Raw genomic sequence first — 18,380 nt, forward strand, 5'->3', positions numbered from 1 at the left:
CAATGGCTTTTTTTAATAAAAGCCATTGTGGGCACGGCCCCTGCCCAGTGCCAAGCCAGCCCACTAGCCCAGCAATAGCTTTTATTTAAAAAAAATAGCTGTAATCTTTCCCACTGCCCTGCCCAGTGCCACTGGGAAAGATTAAACTTTTTTTTTTTTTAAAGCCATTGCTGGGCACTGGGCAGGCCAGTGGGAAAGATTACAGCCTTTTTTTAAATAAAAGCCATTGTGGGCATGGCCACTGCCCAGTTAATATTTCCCAGTGCAGCTGGGCAGGGCACTGAGAAAGATTACAGCTATTTTTTTTAAATAAAAGCCATTGCTGGGCTGGCCTGGCACTGGGCAAGGGCCGTGCCCACAATGGCTTTTATTAAAAAAAGGCTGTAATCTTTCCCAGTGCCCAGCAATGGTTTAAAAAAAAAGTTTAATCTTTCCCTGCGCTGCGTTCCAGGTCCTTACTTTGCGGCAGTGACCTCCTGCCGCTCCGCTGTTGTGTAGCGGTTCCTCGCTTGGCGACAGGAGGTCAGAAAGTGACCTCATGCCGCTCCACCGTTGCTTGGCAGCAGGAGGTCACTTGTTTGGATTAGGTGACGTCACCGGCGCTAGAATTCGCGCCTTCTCCCTTGCCTCATGCCAGGCTCATTTATCGCCGCCACCGCCGCTGCTCCTATTTAATGCCTGCATTCTGTAAACTTTCTTTTTAAACTGTGCGCAGTAGGTAAATTAGCGGCCTGTGACTCTAGCCTGCATACTCTTTTCACTGATATATAATGGGCATCATGTGTGTGGCATATGTTTAATGAGTCATTAAACATATGCCACACACATGATGCCCATTATACATATGCCCCACACCTTGATGCTCATTAATAATGAGCTTCACGTTGTGGGGCATATGTATAATGGGCATCATGTGTGTGGCATATGTATACTTGAGCATCACGCTGTGGGGCAGTTGTATAATGGAGCTTCACGTTGTGGGGCATATGTATAATGGGCATCATGTATGTGGCATATGTATAATGAGCATCAAGGTGTGGGGCATATGTATAATGGAGCTTCACGTTGTGGTCATAGGTATAATGGGCATCACGGTGTGTGGCATATGATTAATGGAGCATCATGCTGAGGGGTTTTTGTATAATGGAGCTTCACGTTGTGGGGCATATGTATAATGGAAATCATGTATGTGGCATATGTATAATGAGCATCACGCTGTGGGGCATATGTATAATGGAGCTTCACGTTGTGGGGCATATGTATAATGGGCATCATGTATGTGGCATATGTATAATGGTGCATCACGCTGTGGGGCATTTGTATAATGGAGCTTCACATTGTGGGGCATATGTATAATGGGCATCACGGTGTGTGGTATATGATTAATGGAGTATCACGCTGTGGGGCAGTTGTATAATGGAGCTTCACGTTGTGGGGCATATGTATAATGTGCATCATGTATGTGGCATATGTATAATGGAGCATCACGCTGTGGGGCATTTGTATAATGGAGCTTCACATTTTCAAAGAAAGCGGCTGCTAGAATGAACACAAATGTATGTAACATTATAACATGTTACTTATACAGTAAAGATGAGCCCCCTAGCAGATGCACCCCTTTGCACCTATGGTAGTTACGCCCTTGGGCATCCCCATGAAAACGCTGGGTGTTCCCATGGGTATGCTGGGCAGTGGCATGTGGTGGGTGAGGAAGGTGAGGCACGGCCTTTCCTGCTATACCAACGTATATGGTGGAGTTTTCAGTTTATAAAGTATGTCAAAAATACAAAGAATATATAAAAAAATCTTATTTTTAGTATTTTAATATTTTTTATAGTCAAAACTCTGGAGTAAAAAGTCTATGGCAGGTGAGGCAGTGCTTCACCTGGCTACCTTTTCTGCACCTCTCTTATCAAAACAGCCAATCTCCATCAGTATATGTTGTAATTGTAGTTATAGTTTTCCCAGTTCTAATGCAATTTAAAAAAGCTGGTCACAAAGCGCTGGGCATGCCCTCATAGCAGTTAGAAAATCCCGGAGTGACTTGCCCCTATTATGCCACACCCCATTGAAATTAGGTCACGCCCCTTTTTTCCCCGCGCGCGGCTTTCCTGCGCGCAAAATACATTTTTTATGTTCTAGGACCACACATTAGCATATTTCTAGATTCGCCTATGGTTACTGCGCTTCACCTTCTAAATGTGGCGCAGCCAAAACTGAGGATTCCCCAATCCTCTATAATCTATTAATGGATAGGTTAGATTGGCGCTGCCCTGGGAGGTGTAATCTAAATGAGCCAGTGGTTTTATTCATATGAACAAGTGATAAAAAAGCGCTGTATCATACAATGAAAAGGAGGGTTAATGGAGATGTAAAGCACAAAGTCTTTGAACCGATGATGTTAAAGTGGAAGGGAGTTGTAGGGAGCTGCTGTCCCTACTCCCTACAGTGCACAGTACTCCCTGATACCTTAGGTACAGTCGAAAGACTTATCGATGGTCCCTCGCCGAAATGTCCGTCCCTTGGTGCCGCTTCCTGGCTAATATGCCGGGGGGGCGTGGAGTCAGTCAGTAGAGATTCGCCGAAGTTGCGATGCTTTGCTGATCTCCCAGAGGGGCGGGCGCCTGACTACTGACCGGAGCTTCTAAACAGCCTCCGCTGTTTCACCCGGAGCGTATTCGGTTGTGGAGCTCCGGTCTGTGTGCAGGTTTTTCAGAGGAAGACAGGGATATTAGCCAGGAAGCGGCACCGAAGGACGGAAATTTCGGCGAGGGACCATCGCTAAGACTTTGGACTGTACCTAAGGAATCAGGGAGTACTGTGCACTGTAGGGAGTAGATCCCTACAACTCCCTTCCACTTTAACATCACCGGTTCAAAGACTTTGTGCTTTACATCTCTATTAACCCTCCTTTTCATTGTATGATACAGCGCTTTTTTATCACTTGTTCATATGAATAAAACCACTGTTATTTTACAATATTGATCCGTAACCACATCTGTAGACCTGCAATACATATTAATTAATTTAATCGCATAGCTTTGGGTACAGGCACTCATTTAGATTACACCTCCCAGGGCAGCGCCAATCTAACCTTTCCATTAATAGGATGCAGAGGACAGCCTATCACAGGTCTGTAATCTGTTGTTTTTTGATAAATACTGTTTCAGAGCCATTCTCACTGCATAAAAAACATCTCAGAAACGTGTAGGACTCTGCTTTTTAAACGTGTTGAAATACCGGTTATCTTTAACCGGTAAATCAACTCTGGCACTTTCCCACTGCAGCCTTAAGGTGCCCATACACGTTACAATTATTGTATACAATATTGTATACAATATCGCATCTCATCGCATATCAGTTTTGCGATGAGATGAGATGAGATGAGATCTAGTACAAAAAGTATGTGCTGCACATACTTTTTGTACTAGATCTCATCTTATCGCAAAACCGAGATGCGATGAGATGCGATATTGTATACAATATTGTATACAATAATTGTAACGTGTATAGGCACCTTAAAACGTGTTGAAATGTTAAAAAAACGGCAATATACCATTTTAAAAGGGCAGTGTGAAAGGGGTATAATTGGGGGCTGTAGATCCCTTGTGGTGTCATATAAATAAAGGATAATAATAATAATTATTATTATTATTATTATTATTATTATTATTATTATTATTTAATATAGGTATAGGTCTGCATTGTCCCACTACTTGATCTGTATTCTGTTCAACAGCCTTGGACATTGAAATGTAATACTCTGAAAACAAATATTGCAAATAGATTCCAGCATTTGTTCAGCACTCGCCCTGCATTGCCCAGCGTGGCTGGTAGGTACCAACCCTTGCAATGGCCATAGGAGTAGTTCCTTTTTGAATATCTGTTTGAGCTGCATTCAAATACAGTACATTTGTAGTCCAGTGGAGACTGAAAGTCTATGTAGCACACATTGGGGGAAATTTACTAAGATGTGTATTCTACTTCACATGTGATGTTGCTATGGGCAATCAATCAGAATTTACATATGTATTTAGCACCCTCTAGAACAGGGCTGGGCAACACCGGCCCTCCAGATGTTGATGAACTACATATCCCAGCATGCCTTCCATTAGTTTCAGCATGGCCACATAGCAAAACTAATGCAAAGCATCCTGGGATGTGTAGTTCATCAACATCTGGAGGGCCGGTGTTGCCCAGCCCTGCTCTAGAAGATAGTAGATAGGATCTGATTGGTTGCCCATAGCAACATCACATGTGAAGTAGAATACACATCTTAGTAAATTTCCCCAATAACCGTAATCAGCTGCCTCTGTTACCACAGTCCTGAAAATAAGACAGGCATAATACATTGTACTTTATGGGTAGAATTAAAGTAGGTATGTTCTTACTCACACTGTGTTTTCTCCAATTTACTAGTAAGTAATTAGTAATTACTTTAGAAGTCATTATTAATACAATTTTCTGTCACCAGCTACTAATTATAAATAGTTGTGTTAGCCTGCCAGCTCTAATTTGGGATTAAGCGTTCCAGTACTTAGGCTATGTACAGTACAGTACATCTCTGTGCCACAAATCTTACTCAGACTAATTAGATAAGAATGTTACACCAGGTGTCTGGCTTTCTCAATGACCAAATTGTAGAATTATGATCAGGCTATTTATATTATTTTCACATATTTAAAGGTAAAAAATAATGCACACATAAACACATAACATGAATTCATGCATGGAAATTGTCAGCATTAGGGAAATAAATAATGCAATTTTCAATACTATAATAATTGCTTACGAATCTAAGTGTGAATGTTAGCTTTCATTACATACCATCCAAGGAGAGCAGAGAGTCGTAGACTTTGCACTGCACCTGCCCAGTGCTTTGAGATGCACATGACATCCATAGGCCCTCATACAGTCCTACTGCTGTGATAATCGCATCTCCTGCATATGATGACTGCTTCCACTGAGGTAATGCTGTGGTGGAGATGGTCCCTATCCACCCTCCCAAAGCTAGAAAATAGCCAAGAAGCTGGATTCCTGAATTTGCCATAATGAGTTTTTGTTTCCTTAAATAAAGTAAAAGTATGTCAAATTAGATTTAAAAAAAAGAAGTATCCACTTAGTCTGCAATTTAAGGATAGATGAGGGTCAATGCCAATATCTTCACCAGTTTCAAAAAGTCACTTTCTGTGCAAAGTGATGAAACCAGAAGTCACACATCAGTAGCATGTCATGACAAGGTTTTCCCAGACTGAGATGTGGATGGGACAGTTGGATTTCCAAAACTTCATGTTTACACTTGGCTGAGTCTCTAGGACACTCAGGGGACAAAGTGGTAATAAAGAAAAAAAAAACATACACACACTAATGTCTTCATGTGTAAGCAGCTTGCAGAATGCAAGGGGGCTGGTTCGTGGATTAATGGAATTCATAGTAACACCCACAGAGGAAAAGACAGGAAACTTGGAATCTAGAATTAACACATTGTTAACTAGAGACATACCGTACAATAAAACACACACACACATGTTGCAGAGATTTCTACTGATTTACTTAAAAACCAGCCCAATCCCAATGAGAAACCACACTTTAACACAGCCCTCCTGATTATCACCATTTAAAGAATAGAAATCCCAGATTTACTGAGTTGCAATCTTGTTGACAAAGCTGCCTGAAAATATGACCTGTGTGTTTGCAGAAAGCCCACAAAGTTCCCTAGCAACTCTGCATGTTTGTTTTTTTTTTATTAAAAATTTGAAAAGTTTCAAAATATATATGACAAAATAGGGTAGGGTCCCGTCGAAATTAATAATTAACCTAGATTGGAAAAATAAAAGAATGTGATCAACCAAAGTATTCACATTCACTCTGGGAGAACTCCCCAACTTCAACAGTCACTTTGGGTTAATTTTAGTTGGGAGCCATTTTAACCTACCAGTATTTTTTGAGGAATATGGAGAGAATATAGAATTTGAACCCATATCCTCATGAGGCCGTATTGGTAATCATTACACCATCCAAACTCCCCGATTGTACAAAAGTTTTCCATAATATAGGTCCTGATTCAGAGATAAACACAGAACACATCACTCTTGCATCTTTGGACGCAGCATCAAATTGTATAAATGCTAATGCACTAGGAGGCATCTGTGGGGAAAGACACCACCTGCCAGGTTCTAAGATTGGAGTGATGAGCCCAAAGACCCAGCAGCACATCACCATCGCAACAATCGGCAGAAGCTAATTCAGTATGAAGCAGACAGTGCACTTAAGTAAATATGAAAGTTGGTAATCTCCACTCCCTCCAAACCCCCGCAGCCTGTTCATCAGGATTGCAGTTTAAGCCAGAGCATAAAGTTGAAAGAAAAGGTTGTTTAAGCAGCACTGACAGTGGAGGACACTAAGAAATTAATAATATAACAATTTATTGCACAATTAAAAACATTATATCAATAAAATCATATCAACTTGAATCAAGTGGAAGGGTGAGTGTTGGTTGGACCAAGTGGTGGGTGGGACCAAAGTATATAACCTGCACTGATCCGTTGAAGTAAGTCCCTATGGATTACAGTCCAAATTGAAAGATTATCCGGGGTGTCGCTGGAGGGATCGGTCCTGAGAGATGTTGATGTGACAGAACCAATCTTAAACCTCAACCAGTATTGCGATGAACTGTCCCGATGATGGTCTGTAGCTTCCAAGCCGGGTGTAGTTGGTGAACCAAGGTGATCAGATGGTTGAGCAAGGGGTGGTCCAAAATGGCACTCAGAGGTCCAAACCAGGGGGGGGGGGCACCAACACGTTTCGCTGGAACTAAATGCCAGCTTTATCAAGTGGCATTTATCAGTGGTCCTGGAGAGGAGGTGGAAGTAATTTCCCCTGACTTCCTTCTTCTCAATTACGCAGAGCCAGGGCCACTGCTAGAGTTTTTGATAACCCCTACAAACTTCAACATTTTGCCCTACCTCCTATACTTTTTAAAGGGACAGTGGTCTCACAAGGAATGGGTGTGGCCACACAATAGTACCCTCAATTCAAATTATTCCACACAGCAGTATAATCTTTTTGTAGTGCCCCTAATTCATATTACACCACATAGTAGCAGGGCCGCTATTAGGGGGGGTCTGGGGGTACATGAGTCCTGGGCCCCCACAGGTATGGGGCCCGGATAGCAGAGTTGAAGGTGTTTTACTTGCAACACCGCTGCTGTCTCTTTAAGATAGAGAGCCGGCGGTCACTAGGACCCGCCATGGCTCTCTGCAGACAGCAGCAGCCAAGTCCTCCTCTGCTTCTTCTCCGGAAGCTACTGAAAAGCCCCACCTCCTCCTCCCAGCAGGGAGACCGCACTCCGCAGCTGCTCACACTGTGCAGGGTGGGGTCGCTTCCCCAAGCCTGCCGGGCGACGCTATGTACGCTCCCAATTATGTACACAACCACGGAGCTGCACAGGCTCTTGATCTTCTCGGTCCCACAGGAGCACCTAAAGAGATCTGCCACTATCCCCCCATGGACAGCGATTGCTACCAGCCTACACTTCTGACAATGACCAGGTGCACAGCGCATCTGCTGGACCTCACAAGCTGCTAAACCCCCTGCCGCCGCACACCATCCGGAGGCTGCGGCATTACAGAAACTGACCCCTACCCATAAAAGGACCAGTGACCATTGCAGAGGAAGGGATAGCATAGCGTGGTCTTACCCCAAAGAACTCATATTTCCATATGGCTGCTATTTATATTAAGTGTATTAATCCTTAATTTTTCCACAGGTGACAATTAAGACTACATTCATTTTTACTTCTATTTTATTATTATTATTATTATTATTATTATTATTATTTTTTTCCTTTTTTACTGATTTTTATTATTTTTTATTTTGTCTTTTTTCACCATTTACTGTGTCCCTTTATTAATTTCATTGTTATTTCATATTATCCTCTCAAAGCACTCATTATTACAGTATTTATGATATTATGTTCATGATTTAAACATTTTATTATTGTAACGTCCCTACCTGGTGTGTGTGTGTGTGTGGGGGGGGGGGGGGGGGGGGAGTATACTACTGTAGATGAATACTATATAAGCTTTGTGTTGGATTTAATGATACGTATACATGTACTGTATGTAAGGGGTCATACGTATTAGGTATATAAGGGGTGAATGGGGTGATAGGCATTTATGTATATAAGGGATGGTTGGTTGGGCTTTTTAGGTACCTTAGATTGCAGCTTTGTGGTAGTTGTATCAGGCTGCCAGTGCACACCGACAAGCCGCAGCCATGATGTAACTATATGCGGACAGCTAGATATATTTGGAACATATTATAAAACAAACACAATTCAGCGGCGGAACTCATACAGAACAAACATGCTATGCTCCTGCTGTAGCTCCACCTACATTATCCACAGCTCCACCCACCTATGCGCCCCACCTTTCCCCTATGGGGGCCCTACCCATTTTGCCAGTCCTGGGCTCCACAATTTGTAATGGCAGCCCTGCATAGTAGTGATACAGTACTTATCCACATTTCAAACACAGAAGTGCCCTTTATTCACATTATGTCACCTAAAAAGTGACAATAGTCACCATATCATAGTCAATCATATCACATGGATGGTGGAGCTGGCTTTTCTGATGGAATTTTTGCCCCCACCACCACTTTAACCCCTGGAAGGGGCCATGAGTTAGACAGAGGGTTAAAGATAGAAACAAAACGTTGATTTGGTTTTAGGCTCTAATTGAGTATGTGTAAGCCTGTATATATAGGTAAACCTCACTATTCCTTTAAATAAGCTAAATAAGAATTTTACAACATGTACAGTAGCTCACCCACTGTTGTTGAAGTGGAACTACAAGTCCCAACCTGCTTTACCATCTGGGGACGATAAGCTTTTTTAGACAGTAGGGAAGAGACTAACTGCTTTAGGGCAGTAATGCCTCTCCTCACCCCCATTATCTGTTCATTGTTGCACCACACCCCATTATCTGTTCATTGTTGCATCCCGCCCCATTATCTGTTCATGGTTTCACCATATTTCTGAAAATATATATATATATATATATATATATATATATATATATATATGGAATGTACATGGTGCATGTGCTGAAGATACCACAATACCAGTTTTGCTAGCTCTTATACCAAACCTCTTTCTGAACATGTCAGAAATATGGCACTGCTGGGTAAGTGTAGGGAGGGGGGTGCCACATGGACTATTTCTGTGGTCAGGCCTAGATGTAGAGTATACAACATGGGACCCTTGAGTCCATGTACATCACACACCATGCACCCATGATAAACTAATGGAATGGGAGATTATTAATAGTAATTGGCGGCGGTACGCGTCCTCCGACCTTTTCATACCCCCACTATCCACATCGGCATGGAGTTGAATTTATATAGTGTGGCGAGCGCAGCGAGCCACGGAGCCCGAAGTGTGGCGAGCGGACGCGTATACCTGTGAAGTTATGCGCGTCCCCTCGCGGGGCTCGCTGCACTCGCCACGCTTCGGGCTCGGTGGCTCGCTGCGCTCGCCACACTATCTAAAATAAACTCCACACAGACGTGGATAGTGGGAGTATGAAAAGGTCGGAGGACGCGTACCGCCGCCCCTCGCAGGCTCGCGGCGATCGCCACACTTCGGGTTGGCGTCAATAGTGGGGTGGCATTAATAATGGGGGGCCATTCAACCATCAGGGGGTGGTTGCTATTAAAATGGGGGTTTTGGGGCCTTTTTACATCGAAATCAATGTAAAATCGGGTCTCAGGGACCATTTTACATTGATTCCAATGTAAAAATCGGGTCGATCGCGTCGGTCGCATCGCATGCGATTTGGTTGGCATGCGATGCGATCGACGCGATTTTTCCGACCCGATCAATACAATCAAAATCGGTGGCGCCGTGCTACGAAACAAGTACAGTTAAATCCTTAAATTAACCAAACAGCTTGCTATTGACATTGGAAGGGGTGTATAGGGTGAGCGTTCAGTCCATCGGGAGATTGCTATGCCGTCAGTCTGACCCTTAGTTCTGTTGTAGCAGAGAGAGGCTTTGTCTTCAGCTCAGTGGGTTAATGAACATGTGTGTGGGACTAAGCTCAATCACGTCACGGTTTACAACAAAGCCATTCATTGAAAATGATTTATTAAACAGTGTGTGCACTGGCAAAATTAAATCACAACACAAGAACCATATAGATGTCCATAAAAGTAATGTATGTACCATTGTTTAATCTCGAAAGAAGGCAAAAGCATTAATTTCAGCCTTATATATATATATATATCAGTATGGCTAGCAAATAATGAGCTGTTTTCAATTTTAATTTCAAAACATCAACTCCTCGTGAGTGTGGTATAAATGTTTCATATGTCTTAAATTTACAGCAAATGCAACACAGCTCGGTCTAGTTGTTCTGTGGGCACTAAAGTGTTGTTCCACCATTTATATAGATGAGTTTTCCAAGGCCAGGGATATGTTCTATTATCTGATCCTTCCATACAGTTGTTTTTGGGGATACACACAATTGGTAAGTATGTGACTGGGGACAGTCTGAGGTTAAAATATGGACTTGTTAATAATGCAATTTAAAACATTTTAACAGTATGACTTTATAACTTCAAACATGATGGTAAAGCAAACAATGCTTTAAATAGTTATTAATCATTAACATGTCAGCAGCCCAGATTCTACCTCACAGTGGCCACATGTATCAAGTTTCAAAAGTGATAAAATGGAGAGAGATAAGCAGACAGCCAATCAGCTTCTACCTATTATTTTTCAAACCCAGCCTGGAATATGGCAGTCAGGAGCTAATTTGGCTGGCTGTTTATCTACCACTCTTTTTTCACTTTTTGAAGCTTGATATATCTGGCCCAGTGTACCTGTTACTGTAGTCAATATTTGAAAGTACTAGATGCTACGGGTGACATTTAATGGGATGCGATTTTTACTAAAGGTTCTGAAATCGCATATTATTGCATTTTCTGAAATCGCAAAAAAAGGAGATGTGCATTTGCGGGTGAAAAGTGCGATATGGTGCGATTTTTAGTCATGAAAATAAATAAAGGAGTCGCCCCCCCCCCCCCCCCCCCCCCCCCCCCCGCCCCGGCCTTCATCCATCCAGGGTACCTAAGCGGTGGATACTGGCTGATACGTGTAAAATTATAGAAAAAAACACATGCTTTTTACAGTCGAACTACAAGTCCCAGCAGCCTCCCCCGCATGCTGGGACTTGGTAACCACAAGTCCCAGCATGTGAGGCATTAATGGCCCCCTTGGACTTGTAGTTCACCTGTAAAAATATGTTCAAATAAAAACACACAGAGAAAAGTATAACTTTAATACATACTTTAATTTTACACCAATATATATACCATTCCAGGCTCCAGCGGTGACTCTCTGCTGTAGCTTCACCTCACACTGACTGCGAGTTGAGCCAGCTTCCTTCAAACTAATGACAGCAGGTATCCCCGCTGTCACCCTGCTATAGAAGTACTCAGCCCTGATTGGCTGTAGGCGTCTCCATGGAGTATCACTAATACCCCTTTCACATCGAAACTAATCACCGGGTACAAGCCGATTTGACCTGGTAATTAGTGCGATGTGAAAAGGGTTACCATGTCCTAAAACCGGGAAGCAACATAGCAAAACAAACTGTAAAAAAGCAGTCCTTACCGGTTCGTTGCGGTGTTGCTTGGCGGTGTGAATGGGTTAAATGGGTCGAACGAAGAGGGAGCATTTGGAGCAGTGCCAGCTCTAAGCGCTGCCTCCTCCCCTGCCCCCGATGACACGCTGACTCCCTGCCATGCCCCCAGATGATATCAGCGATCCGGCATTATTGCCGGTTAGCTGTGAGGATGTGAATATCCCAAAATGAAGGTTCGCACCGGGACTAACCGGTTACAAAGTCCCAGTGCAAACCTTCATTTTTTTTTGCAATGTGAAATCAGTTATCACTGTATGAAGCTGTTACTGCATAAATCAACTTGGTCAGCATTTGCCTGAACTGTATTTCCACAGTTCCCATCTTTATAATGAAAACTGCGATCTCTGTGATATTAGCATTTGAAAAGGTGCCAAGCTCTCCCTACCCGCGCCTTCTCAACAGTTTGTTCCGTCTTAGGGGCAGATTTATTAAGCTTGGAGAATAGATAAACTGGAAATAAGGCGGAGAAAAGGTAAAAGGAGATAAAGCACCAACCAATCAGCTGTGTTTGAAAAAGACAGTTGGGAGTTGATTGGCTGGTGCTTTATCTCCTTTTACCTTTTCTCCACTTTTTCTCCAGTTTATCTCTTCACCAAGCTTAATAATCTGCCCCTTATTCTGACTGTTGCTCACCCAGTAAGTGGAGCCTGTGTTGCTAGCAGCTGAACAAGGGCAACAGACTTCCCTGGTAGCTTCGCAGCCCTAACTTCTCCATTCACTGGTTGGTTATGATGTGTGTGGTTGAACTTCCTTATTCGCAAATTTATGCTTATTTATGTATTTAAAATGTATTATAGGCAGCAATTTTAATGGAGTCATGTCTGGAAAGCCCACACACACACACACACACACACACACACACACACACACACACACACACACACACACACACACACACACACACACACACACACACACTATTTTAATTCAGCGGTTATTCGTATTCTACCAAAGCCCGGTAGAGATCCAGAGGATCCGAGCTCATATAGACCCATATCATTATTGACAGAGACTACAAAATCTTCACAAAAATTCTGTCTGATAGGCTAAAATTAATACTCCCACATTTAATACACCCAGACCAGTCTGGGTTTAAATGGGGACGCCAATCAGTAGTCAACATCCGCAAGCTTCTAGCAGTCATGGAATGGCTCAAGATTCACCCCACCATGGAGCAGAATATTGGCCCTTATTCTGATCGGTGCGGATATTCCCGCTTGCGTACGGGCCGCCGATGTTTATCGTCTGCGCATGTGCAGAGGTCACTCTGCGCATGTGCAGGCGATTTCGCCGCATGGATTCTTTATACGCCGCACAGGGGGCGTAGAGGGGCGTGAGGGGCTACTTATCCTCATTACCCTATGCATACGCCCCGCGTTTCATGGGCGTTCCCATGCAAACGCGGGGCGTATGCATGGTAATGAGGCCGTGACGCGTGGGTACAGGGCGGGCATCTGACATCGCCGGATGTCAGCTGCCCGCCCCCATACAAGATTTCACACGGACAAGTGTCCGTGTGGTCTTGTGTTGCGGGACCTGGTGGAGCGTGCGGCCCTGCATTCGATGTTCGGCGACCATCGAATGCAGGGGCTGCTCCCACCATGGAGGAGGCGTATCCCCGTCCACATTCATGCGGACCGCCACATATCCGCATACGGACGGAGGTGGCGATCCGTATGGAAGGCGGGGATTCGCCAAGACGGACATCACCGCATATTTCTGATCGGGCCGCACCGATCAGAATAAGGGCCATTGTTCTCTCCCTGGATGCGGAGAAAGCTTTTGATGTGGTTACATGGGACCATGTGTTTGGGACACTGCTTAGATTTGGTGTCCCCCCCCAATTTATTACACTCCTTCAACTATTATATACTAACCCAGCTACTCAAGTACTTAATAACGGGTTCCTTTCTCAACCGTTCTACACAAAACGGGGCACTAGACAGGGATGCCCGTTATCCCCATTACTTTTTCCTCTAGCCTTGGAGCCCCTGGCCATAGCCCTGAGGGCATCCACAATATATACTGGCATTGTGGTCGGCCGGGAGGAGGCCAAACTGCCACTCTTCGCCGATGATATATTGCTCTCCTTCTAATACCCAAATGTTGCTATTCCCAAAATAATATTGTTAATAGAGCAATTTGGCTCTTTTTCTGGTATTAGAGTTACTTACACCAAGTCTGAGTTGATGATCCTCACAGGGCGAAATTTAACTATCCCCATAGGCTCCCCCTATCTCAGTTCCCTGCAGTGAAACATTCCATGAAATATTTAGGAGTTCGCATACCTCCAACTTTAGCGGAAATTTATTCAGTACATGTTCGCCCGGTGATAGCGGAAATTTCCGCTCTCCTCCATAGATGGACCACTATTCCCCGATGGGTCGGGCAGAGGTGATTAAAAGCATAGTGTTCCCTAAACTAGCATTACTATTACAAATGCTCCTGTTCTCCCTTTCCAGACATGACTGCTCCATAGTCAACACTATCTTCTCAAAGTTTTTATGGGCTGACAAAAAACCAAAGGTAGCATATGCTGTTACAACTCCCTAGATCCGAGGGAGGCCTCATCTTCCCTGACACTTCAATATTTAGCAGGGTAGTTAGCTTTTGTTACATCACAGACTGGTTTTGGAGACAATCTATATTCATAAATCGTGCTATAGAGGAAGCATTGTTTGCTCCCTACTCGCTGGCAGCCTTAATCCATACCCCTAAGGGAATGATTAAACCAGACATTTTTAATAATATTTTATTTAGAGACACGTATAAGGCCTGGGTATCCACTAATAAAAAATTGGGAAGGTCCCCCTGGTATCTCGCTTCCTCACATTCTGGGGTAACCCTCGGTTCCCCCCGGATTGGACAACCCCCAGTTCTTTATTTGGAGGGAGGCGGGCCTGGCAGCGATCAGAGATGTGTATGATCCGGGAGGTCACCTCCGACCCTTTGCGGATCTGAAAGAAAAATATAAGTTATTGCACACCCATTTTTATATGTTTTTGCAAATCAGACACGAATCAGTCCCTGCCGCCGGTTGGTCTGGAAGGTGCGGAGACTGATTCAATCAACACTATTGTGACATTGGCTTATACTGGCGTATATACACTGAGATACTATTATATGGAGGCAATGGTCACCTCTGGAGAGAAAAAAATGGAATAGAACGATGGCGGCTTGATAAGCTGAGGTGCCCTCGCTTCCGGAATACTCTGTGGTCCTGAAACACTGACACTGAAATACCTCCACTCGGCCTCCCTTCAAGAGGTACATTGGAAGGTGCTACAGGTGGAAGGTGCTATACAGAGCGTATGTGGCTCCTGTGCAGAGGGCTCACATGATCCCAGGGGAAGCTGACACATGTGTCAAGTGCGGCCAGAGGAGAGCCACTTTCTTTCATAATCCTTGGCAGTGTGGCAGGATTGCAACATACTGGAATCAACTTATCACTTTTATAAATACCATATTCAAATTAAAGGTGACAAAGAACCCTGTTAATATCGATATAAAAGTAACTAGAAGGACAATAAGTGAAGTGCGCAGTTTACGTACTCTTTCCGTAACCTGCTTACCCTTTATACCTAGCTACGTGCGAACAAATCGTAGCGCAGCGTAGCGGACCTTTTCCGTGTATTATACACGCTTAATCGACACCAGTAATTGAGTATCCCTTCGCAGTACTTAGTACCTAAACTTCGAATACCTCTTATGGACAATGTCCGTAGAACACCTTATCGCTAGATGCGAATAATAGACGAGACCAGAATATAAAGTGAGGAGATAGATTCTCCAAATAGTGTATTTTGTCCCTAGCGGACAAAAGGGGGTTACAGAAAGAAAGAACACAGTGTTACACGTGATACAGTTAATTAACAATACTAAGTACACTTTAAACTAACAGGGGAACAGCTACAGATACAGAATATAATCAGCCACTTTACACAAAGAGGAATACAAATGTTACCGTCATATACTGTAGAAATATCGCAGCACAGTCCGGTCGGAGCTCGCTATGTTCAAATAGAACTTTAGCCCGTTCAATGGTGAAGAGATAGATGCAGTGCCAAAGTGAGGAAGAGTCAGCCAGCTCAGGGATAGCTATCTTTATAGTTTACAAACAAAGGGGGGGTCAAAGGCCGTTTCCATTGGTCACAGGTTCAAATATCAAGTGCTCAGGGATTGGAGCAAAATACTGCACCCAATAAGGATTGGTGCAGGGGGGGGTGTACTTCAGTGTCCTTTGTTTGTTGGCATCGTCGTCATGGTCAACAGAAAGAACTGGCTACATCCTGATTCCTTTGTCTCCCCAGGACACATGGCAAAAGTACATATAATAAGCATTTTGTCCATAGTTATCAGACCATAGGACTTGCGAATATTTAGCTGTGACCGGAATGCTGCGCACGGGACACGGAACATAAAGATTCCAAACATGTACAGAAACAATCGTGTATTATTGGTTAAACTATGTGTAGTGCACTAAACCTTTAATTAAATATACTTTATTCCGTGCTACTGTGGGAAATGAATTTATGTGCATTAGTATGGCGGCTCTTAAGGTTTGCTTCATTACACAGAACCTGTGTATAATACTTTATTTGTGCTACTCTGCAAACCAAAATGGCGGCCATACTATCCTAAAATGGCGTGTGTGTAACTCGACTTTAACAACCCCAAGATGTGCTTGTTACTTGTAATGGGAGACTCGGATTGGGAAGGCAGGAAAAAGATTTTATTACCGATTGTCACAGTAATTTTGGGTATAAGGAAGAAACTGATCCTGAAATATTGGATTAAGAAATCAGTTCCCATCATCCGGGAAACCAAAACCATCATACTCAATACCCTATATATGGAAAGACAGGCCACGGTACCTGATGTAGAAACGGGTGTGACAAGATTCTATAAAAAATGGGGCCCATATATAGAGACCTTGCCTAGTATAACTCAGACACATTTTACACCTATATGAGAACACATCATGGTACTTGATAAGGCAATTAAAAACTACATAGAATTTTACAGGCACCACGATGTGATGTATTTGTTGTTCAACTTAAACCCGGAATTCAGACATAGATGTCTCAACACCCTTACCCTCATGTTTTTTCCCTGTGTCTTGTCTAGTCTGTCTTAGGTTTTCCCTATATTTCTCGATTGATGTTTGACTGATATAAGTTACAGATGGTGTTCCTTGCGTCTCAAAATTAAAGAGACATCAGTTTGAAACCCATAGCATATAATCATAGAAATATGCTTTATGTCAAAATATTATGATAACACTATTTGGTACTTGTTTCTTAGCACGGCCACAATCGCGGGCATCGTGTGCCTTAACTTTAAGGCACACGATGCCCACGATGCCCGCGATTTCCCCATAGGCTTCAATGTTAAAATATTTTAACATTGAAGCCTATGCGCATCCGACGCGATGCCCCCGATTTCTCCATAGGCTTCAATGTTAAAATATTTTAACATTGAAGCCTATGCGATGGACCCGATTTGTCCACAGGCTTCAATGTTAAAATATTTTAACATTGAAAATGAGTGCATTTAACATAGGAAAATATGGGCCATTTCTCATTGGGTATGGCCCCGGCATATGTGTGTAAAAAATAATGGCCCCCCCATTGTGACCGCCACCCCCACGATTGACGCGAACCGGGCGTCCCTCGCGGGCTTGACAGGTATCCGCGTCCCCTCGCGGGGCTCGCTGCGCTCACCACGCTTCGGGCTCGGTGGCTCGCTATGCTCGCCACACTATATATTCTCAACTCCACGCCGACGTGGACAGTAGGGGAATGAAAAGGTCGGAGGACGCGCACCGCCGCCCCTCGCGGGCTCGCTGCGCTCGCCACGCTTCGGGTTCGCGTCAATCAATCGGGGTGGCGGCCAAAATGGGGGGCCTTTATTTTTTACACACATGCCGGGGCCATAGCCAATGAGAAATGGCCCATATTGGGCCATTTACCTTTTTTTCTATGTTAAATGTACTCAGTTTCAATGTTAAAATAATTTAACATTGAAACCTATGGAGAAATCGGGTCCATCGCGTCGGCACACCATGGACGCGATGGACATGTTAACATATAGATAACATAGGTGGTGGTACATGTCACCGAGTGTAGAATTTTAATCCGTTTGCCTGTTTGGGGGTGATTGAATGTTTTACTGGGAATTAAAGTATTGCAGGTAGTACACCCTAGACATCTGTGACAACCTATTTTCTGGGTTAGGAAATGGGTATGCTGTTTCTTTAATAGTGGGGTTATGTCTAATTTCACCACTTGGTCCCTTATATTTCTGCCCCTGGTGTAGCTGGGTAACAGTCTGTTATTTTGTAGTAAGGGCAAGTCTTGATCCTGACTAATCATCGGCCACCATCGTTTAGCTTTCTTGATGGTAAGTACCGTGTCAGTGGTGAATTTATTGACCCATGGAATTACTTTACCCATATTTTTGGTGGGTCTAGCTTCCATAGTTTTTTGTCGGGGTATGTCCAATACTTTCCTTTTTAGATGACCCAATTCTGCCCTATCATAACCTCTCTCTACAAATTTGTCAACCATCTGTTCTAACGCTATCTCCGTCTGAGCTGGATCAGATGTTATGCGTCGGACTCTGAGCAGCTGAGAATATGGGAGTCCTTTTTTGAGAGAGGGGGGATGGAAA

At 43.6% G+C, this 18,380-nt stretch overlaps 1 protein-coding gene and 1 long non-coding RNA gene across 2 annotated transcripts in view; one reads left to right on the top strand and one right to left on the bottom strand.

The window, feature by feature from the left end:
- The window catches only part of CLDN19 (claudin 19), a 71,706-nt gene extending 66,350 nt beyond the window's left edge, over window positions 1-5,356 (bottom strand). Inside the window, exon 1 of the mRNA XM_083162778.1 lies at window positions 4,828-5,356. Within this exon, the coding sequence (XP_083018904.1) occupies window positions 4,828-5,050 (223 nt within the window). The 5' untranslated portion in view covers window positions 5,051-5,356. The remainder of the gene's footprint in view (window positions 1-4,827) is intronic.
- LOC146042660 (uncharacterized) overlaps window positions 1-18,380 on the top strand; it is a 67,411-nt gene that overhangs the window by 8,133 nt on the left and 40,898 nt on the right. The window lies entirely within an intron of this gene.

The sequence above is a fragment of the Crinia signifera genome, chromosome 19 (genome assembly GCF_055691185.1).
Source record: "Crinia signifera chromosome 19, ASM5569118v1, whole genome shotgun sequence".
Classification (NCBI taxonomy): Eukaryota; Metazoa; Chordata; class Amphibia; order Anura; family Myobatrachidae; genus Crinia; species Crinia signifera.